General features: G+C 57.7%; 1 protein-coding gene across 2 annotated transcripts in view; it reads left to right on the top strand.

Moving 5' to 3' along the window:
* The first annotated feature begins 530 nt into the window (after window positions 1-530).
* VSTM2L (V-set and transmembrane domain containing 2 like) overlaps window positions 531-10,229 on the top strand; it is a 40,815-nt gene continuing 31,116 nt past the window's right edge. Inside the window, exons 1-2 of one of the 2 annotated variants that reach the window (XM_039497200.1) lie at window positions 617-744; window positions 4,999-5,101. Coding sequence is in view for 1 of the 2 variants with exons in the window: in XM_039497199.1 (XP_039353133.1) it covers window positions 654-744 (91 nt within the window). In the remaining variant the exon portion in view is untranslated. Of the gene's footprint in view, window positions 745-4,998; window positions 5,102-10,229 lie in introns of both variants that reach the window. The other variant, XM_039497199.1, reaches the window with a different exon arrangement.

The following is a 10,229-nucleotide window of genomic DNA, read 5'->3' as shown; positions in this document are numbered from 1 at the left end:
GCCGGTTCGCTCCCCGCAGTCCCGGCCAGGTGAGGCTCCCGGGCGGGCGCTGAGGTCGGGTCCCGAGAGGGGCCAGGCGGGGCCGGGCCGAGTCTGGGTTCCCAGGACCCCCGCGGCGCCCCCGGCCCTTCCCACGCAGCGCGGCGCGGCGCCGGGGCAGGGAGGGGCGGCCGGGCGGGCGCTGACCGCGGAGCTGCTCCGCGGGGGCTGGAGACGCGCAAGGGCCCCTGGCCCGGCCGGTGCACGGCGCAGCGCGGGGGCTCCGCACCCCCAGCCCCCCAGGGCCAGCGCGGGGGGAGTAAATCCGGACCCCCCCCCGGGCAGGCAGCGGGGTCGGCCCCGGCCAGCGCCCCCCCCGGTGCCTTGGAGCTCCCGGCGCTGGGACCCGGCTCGGCTCGGCCCGGCCCGGCCCGGCCAATGAGACCCTGGGAAAAACTTTGATGCTAAATCAAGCGCTCGGATCCCTCCGCCGGCGGGGGGGGGGAGGCTCTGGGTGAGCCGCGGCGCCGCCACCGAGCGCGGAGCCTTCCGCGGCAGGGAAGAGTCCCGCAGTCTCCGGCAGCAGCGCGGGAGCAGCCCGGCACCGCGCCCGGCGGCTCTGCGGAGGGGCCCGAGCCCATGTGAGCCGGGCAGGCGGACGGAGCCCGAGCACCATGGGGGCCCTGGGCCTGACCCTGGGGATCCTCCACTACCTGGGGCTCTACCTCCAGCTGGGCGCCCCGGCGCGGGCCCCCGCGGCCAACGGTGAGCCGGGGCCGGGCTGGGACCGGGCAGGGCTGGGGCAGGGACCGGACAGGGCAGGGGCAGGGCTGGGGCAGAGACCGGGCAGGAGCTGGGACCGGGCATGGACCGGACAGGGACCGGGCAGGGGCAGGGACCGGACAGGGACCGGGCAGGGACCGGGCAGGACGGGGGTGGGGACCGGGCAGGGCGGAGGCCAGGCGGGGGCAGCCTCCGGGGGCAGCGCGGGGCTTTGGGAACTTCTCCCCCCGGGGCGGGGGCGCTGAGTCCGGCCGGTTGGGCGAGCCGGGGCTCGCGGGGCCGCGAAGCGAGCTCGGGGCGCAGCCAGCCGGGCAGGGGGCTGCTGCGGAGCCGTGTGCGGGGCGCGGCCGGAGGTACCGCTCCCCCCTGCGTGCGGCGCCCCCGGCCGCCCGCCCGCCCCCCCGCCCCGGGCAGGGCCCCCCGCCGCCGTTCCGTGGCGCGGGGCAGCAGCGAGCGGAGCGGGTCCGCCTGTCCCGGGCTGGGCAGGGGCCGGGCACAGCCCCGCCGGAGGCAGGCTGAGCCCCCGGGGAGCCCCGCTGTGGGTCAGGAGCAGCCGAGCGAGCCCGGGTCCGGGACCGCCGGCGCGGGAGCTCGCGGGAGCCCCTGATCTGCCAGGAGTTTAGCGAGGAAAAGTTAGTGACCCGTCTCCGGGGCTCAGCTGCTGCCGCTTTGCAGCGCTCCCGGGGGGTCCGATTATCAGTGTCGCCTTGGCCACCTGGCCCCGTGTGTTCACACAGCCACGACGAGCGCCCTCCCCGCTCCCCTGCCTGCCCTCGCTCCAGCTTCATCCTGATTCCCAAGCAGAGCAACCCGGAAACCCTCCCTCCCATGCCTGGTTCCAGGAGCTGGAGCTGGAACATGGGGGAGCCCTTCTCGTGCACAGCTCCACCGTTAGGGTCTGGGTCCCATGAGAACTTCCCTCACCGGGGGAGGCGGGAAGGAGACACTCGCCTCTGGGTTCTCCTCCCTGTTGGAGCCAGGGAGCTGGATGTGTGTTACATCCCTCACCCTTCACTGGGGAAAAACAGGAGCTCACAGATCCGGCCATGGCAGGTGATGGTAGCCTGGTCTATTAGCCTGGGTTAGTTATGGGAGCCTCCATCAGAACCGGGACCCCACAGAGCGAAAGCCGGTCCCTGCCCTGAGGCGCTTCCAGTCTATTTAAGAGCCAGGTTCCATGCCTGCCTGGCGCTCAGGACTGGCTTGCTGCGCGGTGTGTTGTTACCATGCCCTGCAGTCTAACAGGGGTGAACAGCAATGGGTTGTCATGCGTCAGGACTAACCTGTCATTTGTGCTAGTGCCTGGGAAACCAGGAGCATTTCCTGGGGTTGCTGACCTTCCCTGGCTGCTGTGGGAAGGGGGTGCTAGAGACAGAGATCTGCCTCCATTAGCTCCCACAGAAATTCAGCAATAGACAACTAAGCACTGAAATGGTTGCTGTAAAGAAAAAAGATCTGAGTGGGTGAGTGCATTTAGGAGCCTCTTTACAGGGCTTTGTACCATGGGCAGTTCCGCAGCAACTCACTTAATCACAACAGAAACCTTTATTAAGGATCCTGAAATGCAGTGAATAAGTGGGTCATGTATAATAAGCCATTTGTGTTCAGCAGGTGAATACCAATTTGATAAAAGCTGTGTGTGCTGCAAGCCTGGATAAATTGCTGTTTAGCAGATTGGAGATTGATCATTTCATTAGTCACTGGTACAGCTTTCGCCAAGCAGCGGGAGAGGAGGGGAGAACAGAGCTCTGGAAGCCTCCCTGGAGTGAACAAGTGATCGGCAGGGCAGGGCAGGGCAGGGCAGGGCAGGGCTGGAACCGGGCATCAAGCAATTCAGGGAGCACATCAGACTGGTTACTCCAGAAAACAACACCCTGGTGTGCTTTGTCCTAATTCCGGGCCTGATCCTCCACATGCCTGTTGACTTTGGCGGGTGCAAGCCGGGGCCGTGTAGCCTCTTGGATTGAGAGGAATGGCTTCTGAGAAGTGCATCCGCCTCTGACCTAAGTGGAAGCACAAGAGGCTTTTGGAGGAGGGACCAGCAGCCTGAGTGCCCCTGTCTGCAGCTGAGAGTTTGCACCAGAACATGTGCTCTAGGGGATGCAATATTTTAATCCTGTCCCCAAAGGCATCAGCTGGGCGTTGGAATGAAAATGCACCATGCGCTCAGCAGGCTTCCGAGAGGTTTGTTATGAATGGTCTGTGACTGCAGCTCCTAGGTGTTACAGTAATACACACAATATGTCTTCCTTTACAGGGGTATGTGGGTACGTTAGTCCCCCCATCCTCCTCTGCATTGCAAGCCTGAGCAATGTGATCCCAGCCCACCTGGCTGAAAGAGGCTGTTCGGACCAAATCTCTTTCAAACTCCCTCTCCGTGCCCTCACCACAAAGGGTTTGCTTTGAGCTAGTTGTGCTCTGCCCCCCGAGCAGGGAGCCGCTACTGCATTGTACGTCTCTGTCACTCCTCCACAACCAGCACTGCCTCGCTCTTCCTCGGGCTACTTCCTTCAATTATTCATGCCCCCCGTTGCAGACAGTGTGCGCACGCTGGGCTGGTGCCATTGGTTTTCAAACGTGGGTTAGTCCCAGTCTGTCTATGTGCACGGAGCCGAGAAGGAAAAGAGCCAGCTGGTAAACAGTGTGCGTTCCAGAGCAGGAGAATCCAGCCGCCTTCTTTGCATCAGCTGCAAATGTGAGTGTCTTACATCAATGAGCCAGTTAGTTTAATGGCTGAAGGATTAAGGGAGCTGTGCCCTGATTCCCCATGGTGCTGCCCTTCTCCTTTGTCGCACACACCAATGATTATTCTAGCAATTACTTTCAGAAACACTCTGCATTCTTCGGGATTTTTTTCAAGCTTCCTGGTGGGAATTGTCCATCCAATGTGTTTTTCCTGCTGCTTCTCATGCAGTCGTTCAAGACAATTACTTCTGACATCCCTTCCCCATCAAATGTCGGTGCTTATCTTTCCCTGGAAGAAGGCTGACATATGATGGGCAAGACAGTGGGAATTATCACATTAGGACAATGACAGCAAATTGTCATTTAAAAATTCTCCACGAACCAGGCAGCAAATCACCTAGAGCAATGGGTGCCGTTCCCAAGAACCTGGGAATCATGAGGCAGACAGGGCTGGGACCTTGATTTAACCAGGAGCTTGAAACTCCCTGCTTCCTTCTGCATTGTCTCAGTAGTGCTCCTCTTTCAGGCTGGTGTGATTTGAGTGGTGACGGGGGCAGGCGGCTCTCTCACGCTGGCCTAGTCCAGGTTCTCTCTGTTCACATCCCTGGGGGTGGAAGAACCTTTGCTGCTGCTGTATGGTGCAGCCTCTCCCTGAGCCTGGATAATGCGCCCCTTTCCAAACCCAGACCACAGCCACCTCCTCTGGCTTGAATTTGGCCTTAACCGAAGTTCTAGTTTTTATCTTCCTCTCCCGTTCCCAGCAGCCCTTGGGTAATGCTCTGTGCTGTGCAGCACGCGGAGGCGAAGGTTGTGATAATGGTCCTGGGTCACTGGACTCACTAGGGCAGAATAGACTAGGCCAGTGGTTTCTGGTCCTTCCTTTCATGCTGACTTAGTTCTGGTCCTTCCTGGACAGGCACGTGCCCCCTCAGCCAGCTGCACGGACTGACGTAGGATGGCGCGTGTTGTTTCCTTTCCCATCACCAGGCTTCTTGGAGCGCCTAGTGATACTGAATGTGGCCAGGTCCCGGGGGACAGGACGCAGCAGGAACTGGCAGAACCAGAGGAGCCACGAGCAGCGCTCTCTCAAGTGGCTGTTGATGCCTTGTTTATTTTGGGTGCCCAGCTTGAGATGACGTGGCCCTGGCTTTCTTCCCCCACCACTCCACTGGGAATAATGTGGAGCTGCAGGTGCTCAACCTCCATGAAAACCAGGCCATGGTGTCTCCAGCTGAGCTTCCAAATCTGAGGCAGCTTCTGACGCTTTGGCTGGAGGATGTAATATTTTAATCCTGTCTCTTGCCAGGGGCCCCTCAAGAGTCACTGGTAGAGTTTTCAGAACAGCCCCTGGAGTCCTGGTGCCCCGTTTTCTGCTCTAACTGCTTCTCCTCTGTTCTTTCTGGAAGCAAACGGTGGGAGAGACGGGAGTGTGACCCCAAACTAATTCACAGTCAGGCTGCTGGGTGTCTCTTTCCTTGAAGTGTCACCTCTTGGGAGGGGCCTGAAACGGGGGCCAGGGACGATTTCTGCCATGCATTCCTTCCCTTGCAGCGGTGAAGCCTCCCATGGGGACAAGAGGCCTTTTCCTCTGTGTGGGAACAGTGAACTGTTAGAAATACACACCGGTTCAGGGTAATTCCAGCTCCCTGGCAAGGTAAGCTCTGGCCCTGGTCAAAATCCCCACGTTAGTTGCATTTTTTTGGTTTTGGTTTTGTGTAACATATCACAAGATCCTCCCCTTGCTGTATCAGTGGGAGTTTTGCCATTGACTGTGATGGGAGTAGGATTTGGCCCTATGTTAGTAAGGCATTTGGGGAGCTTTCTGGGTGTAAGGTGTGCTCCACAGCTGAGATTCTGTGGTTTTCTCTGGGGGCTTAGTGCTGATTTCAAGATTTGCAGTGTGTGTGTGTGTGTGTGTGTGTTTGTGTAGCCTTGCACATCATGCTATTAATGAAGCGAGTGACTTACAGATCACTGAGCAAGGACTTCTGCACAGGGACAAAGGAGAAAGATACCTTCTGTTTAAGCATCTGTATCTGGTGGCTTTCGGAGCTGAATCCCCTTTGCCACTCGCACAGCTGTTGGTGCCCCCTCTGCTCACGCCTGTGACATAGGAAGTCATGGTGCTATGTTCGTGCATCAGGCTTTGGTGCTGTGATGCATTCTTGATGACCTAGCATCAGCGTTCCCCGGGAGCAGGCTCGTTAAAAACAGATTCATTCCGAGATTCTCAGGCCAGACAGCACCATTGTGATAATCTGGTGTGACCTCGCCCAGCCCGTTTAGGAGAGAGCACGGGCACAACATGCTGAGTGTATGTGGAGAAACGGCCCTAGTTCAGATACCCTGGGTGCATTCTGGCATCAGAACTGCACTCAGCCCCGACCCCACTTCCATCCCTTGGTCCGTGGAGAGAGGCAGGAAGCAGGAGCGAGCAGCGTCTGCGCAGGCTAGAGGGTTAATTGAAATTCACAGCAGAAATGGGGCTGCATTGCTTTAAATGTGCGGTACCCCCCTCTGCACGCACACACACCTGCCTGAGCGCCCTGGCTCGTCCTTTTGCTCGTTACTGCCCTGTGGTTTATGCTAGCGATGCCCTGGCACCCAGCCCGCGAGGTGTCTGCCCCCAGGAAGCGGAGGCCATCTCTAGCCAGAGAGAAGGGAGTCCAAGGCCTGGTTCCCATGGCAGAGCCGTAGGAGGCATGTGGCTCACTGTGTGCTGTATTTACTCCTTTTGCAGCCCCCCGGGGTTCACAGACACAGCGCTGGGAGCGTTGGCTGTGGAGTCAGTCCTGCTCCTGAGGACGTCAAGGCAGTTTTGCCATCGGCATTAATGGGAGTCGGAGCAGGGGCTCTGAGACCAGCTCCCGTGAGTGATGAGTGGCCGCCTCTGCCCCAACCACACTGGGGCTGCAGGTGAACACAGCTCGTCAGGATCAGGCTCGCTGTGCACAGACGGGAGCAGGGGAGTGGCAGCGACAAACTCATTGGATTCCCACTGTCAGAGTTTGGTATGTGCCCGGTAGCTTCAGGGGCACTTTGAAGAATATCGAGTGGCGGAGGGTTGGAGAAAGGGGGGCTGGGCGCAGAACCTGAGCCATGTAATAATGAATTTATCATGCGCCTTTGAGCACCTGGCCTCTGCTTGCTGATGCCCCCCCGAGCTGCCAGCTAATGGCTCCAGCCCAGGAGAAGCTGCAAATCACCAGTTTAAAAAAAAATAAATCCGGCTGCCAGACAGATGTTTCCTCCGCCCTCCAAACATGGCAATTCTCCCCCAGTGTTACCCAGGTTATGGGGCAAGATACAGGCCTGGGCCACTGGGCATGAGATTGTCCCAGCTTTAGATTGATAAGATGGGTGCTTGGGGGGATCGGGGTTGCTTGAGGTGGGTTAATGTAAAATACAAGTGCTACAATTTGAGGCACGTTGAGAGCTGGTGCGTGACTGTACATCACCGTCTATGTAACAACCCATCAGGCTGTCAGGAGGTGATGGGAGAAGAAAGCTCCACTGGGTCTGCAGAACTACCGGTAGCTGTTTGCTTGTGGTGGTTTAAACCCCAGCTCCCCCTACGACGGCACACAACTCACAAGCCCGGTGGGTGCCAGGCGTTGGCTTCCAGGTCTCGGGTGAGAAGCATGGCATGTCATGACACAGCTGTGCGGTCCATGCTGCAGTACAGCTGCTGTGATGTAGGGTTGTCTCGCGCTATGGAGTGTGCGGTGAATCAGGATTGGCTCAGGTGTCTCCAGCGCAGCAGCAGCTGATTGGGCCTGGCAGAGCTGACGGCCGAGGGGAAGAGCAATGAGGTTTGTACGCTGGGTAAGGGCTTGTCTACGGACTGAGAAGTGTGGGGAGAAATCCCCCATCGGGAGTTTGGGGATGGCCCTGGAGGGAGCTCCAGGCTCCTTACCAGCTTCTGCCTTGACTCCAGCACTCCTGCGCCATGCCAGGGAGAGCAGGCCCAAGGAGCCGGTTCTCCAGTGAAACACCCAGGACTCTCCATGGCGCAGTCCGGTCCCAGCCTCTCTCCCCCACTCGCGTTCTGTCTCCTTCCCAGCACTCTGGGCTGAGAGCGGCAGAGGCTCCTCTCGCGGGCCTGGAGAGCTCAGTGGCGCAGGCTGGAAGTGATCGGCACTGGGGTGGGGGAGAGGAGAAATTTGACCAGCCAGGACTTGGAACGGATGGGTGAAGTCAGAGGGGCTAGCGACTGTGGTTAGTTTTAACTAGACGGGTCCTGGCAATTCCTGCAGGCTGCTCACGTGATGGTACTGGGTGTGTGTGCGAGTAACGTGTAAACGCGCACACACACGTGCGTCCACACACTGCTGCGGAAGCCAGAGCCCCTGACCCCTCTCTGCAGAGGGGCCCACTGAAGAGAAGCTCTGGCGCTCCTCCTGCATGTGAGGGACGCGAGCTTCTCCCCAGGCCTGGGCATGGCCCAGAGGGGCGAAGGGGCTGAACTGCGAGCTGATGGCATCAGGCCTTGGCTGGCCATGAGGCAGGGCTGGGGAGGTGTCCCAGGACTAATGGGAAGTTGTAAATTAAAGCAGGCGCCTTCCAGGGGTAGATCCCAGGTAGACATTTTCCAAAGGGCTGAAGTGGTGAAGCAGCCTAACCCCACTGATTTCTGGGAGACCCAGGCCTCCGAGTGCCCCAGTCATTTCCCAACCAGGACATAGGCTCCCGACTCTCTAGGCAGGGTGGGCGATTTTACCCTAGGTGCTTGCTCAGCCCTCAGCCGCGTGAGCTGCCTCCCGACCACGTCCGGCTGCGTGCGCTGGCTCACACATAGCATTGCCGGGAAACTTGGTCCTAAACACCTGGCCCTAACTCTGCCCTCGTTTGGCCCCTGCCAGCCCAGCAGCAGGCAGAACATGGCCGCTCTGGGACGCAGGCCCGGGGGAAGGTGGGGCCGGCCGGGAGCAGTGCTCATTGAGCTATTGATGGGCCAGCACCTGGTCAATGGTACCGCCCAGCCACAGCAGGCTTCCCAGGGTGCATTTGCATGGCCCTTGGCGGTGCTGGCTGGCTGGGAGGTATAATTAAACTGCAGAATCCCAGCTTTGCTTCCTAACCCCAGCTGGGAGGAGGCTCAGCCATTGTGGGACTGAGCCGTTTGCTCCTGGCTGGTGTGACGTGGCAGCGGAGCCCGGGAGGGGGAATAGCTTAGTGTACGAGTGAGGCTGAGCTGGCAATTAGTTCTATGAGCACCTTGACTCACTGAACCATAATAAACCGTGAATTATGACAAGGAGTTCTGTGAAAGGAAAGAATAAGCCACCTTCAATCACAGCCCAGCACATAATGACAGAGATCAGCGGTACAGAATGTACGAGAAATTAGAGAACTACTGATACAAAGTCCCGCTCCACCTTTCTTTGTCTCCCCGCTCTTCCTCTCCCTTCCTGGGAGCAGCCTGCCTCCCTCGCTCCCTCCCCTTCCTTTTCAGATACCTTTCCTGCCTCTGCATCTCCAGCTCTGTCTACACGTGATTCCTTCGTGGGTCCTGCTAATGACACGCTCAAGGATGTCAGCCTTGAACCTTCTCTCTGAGTGGCCAGGCACCTGCCTTGTGCTTTTCCCTGCAAACCCGTCAGTGGTGCTGCCTGTGCTGCGGGAGTCAAAGGCCCATTCGTTTCATTCAAGCCCCCTGTTGTTAGGGCGGGTGGCAGGTGCTCTGTGCCGCATGTTGCCATCAGCTGCCTGAGCCAGGGAGCAGCTTTTATCATCCCAACGTGGAAAAATACAATTCCCCAGCTCCAGGGCTGGTTGTAAGTTCTCACTGCAAGTGCAAGCGGCCAGAGCTCAGAGGCCTTAGTGTCAGGCTCAGCTTTCTTGTTATTTAGCCTGCAAGGAGCCTGTCTCGTGATCCTTTTTCTTCTCCAAATTCCCACTGACTCCAGTAGGGCCAGGATTTCACCCCTGATATTCACAAGTGCTGAGCACCTGCAGCTCCATGTCCATCTGTACGACTTGCAGGGACTCAGCACCGCTGGAGAGCTGACCCCGAGCCTACGTAGTGGGCACTGGCGGCTTTGGGCATTTCAGAAAACAGCCACACGGATCTGTGTAAAACACCCAGTTCCCTGTACAACCATCACACTTCCTCCGGGGTGGAGCCAAGTCACCATGCTACTGGTCCGCTCAGGAGGAGGTTCCATTGCAAAGTGGATACAGCTCCAGAGGAGAAGCTTTTGGCTCATGTAGATGTAGCAAGATGCCTATGATTGACTAGAGTTAATAACGGTTCATCGGGGTAAATAATTCACAGGCAAGCTAAAGCTCTAACGAAGTAATTAATATGCCTTTTGCAAATGTCCAATACAGGAACTCCTTGCTTAATGTTGTAGGTCTGTTCCTGAAAAATGTGACTTTAAGCGAAACGATGTTAAGCGAATCCAATTTCCCCATAAGAATTAATGTGAATGGGGGGGTTAGGTTCCAGGGAAATTTTTTTCACCAGACAAAAGACTATATTATATATACACACACACAGAGTATAAGTTTTAAACAAACAATTTTTAATACTGGTACACAGTGATGATAATTGTGAAGCTTGGTTGAGGTGGAGGAGTCAGAGGGTGGGATATTTCCCTTATTGCTAAATGATGAACTAGCAATTGGCTGAGCCCTCAAGGGTTAACTCTCACACTCTACTGTACAAGGCAGCAGGCAAGGAGGGAGGGCAGACAGAGACAGAGACACACACCCTGTGTGTGTGTGTGTGAGAGAGAGAGAGATGCGCATTTCCCTTTAAGTATGAAGAGTGGGGTCAG

Source organism: Mauremys reevesii, linkage group 13, assembly GCF_016161935.1.
Source record: "Mauremys reevesii isolate NIE-2019 linkage group 13, ASM1616193v1, whole genome shotgun sequence".
In the NCBI taxonomy this organism is placed as follows: domain Eukaryota; kingdom Metazoa; phylum Chordata; order Testudines; family Geoemydidae; genus Mauremys; species Mauremys reevesii.
Note: the sequence above shows the minus strand (reverse complement) of the source record. Positions and strands in the feature narration are given on the sequence as shown.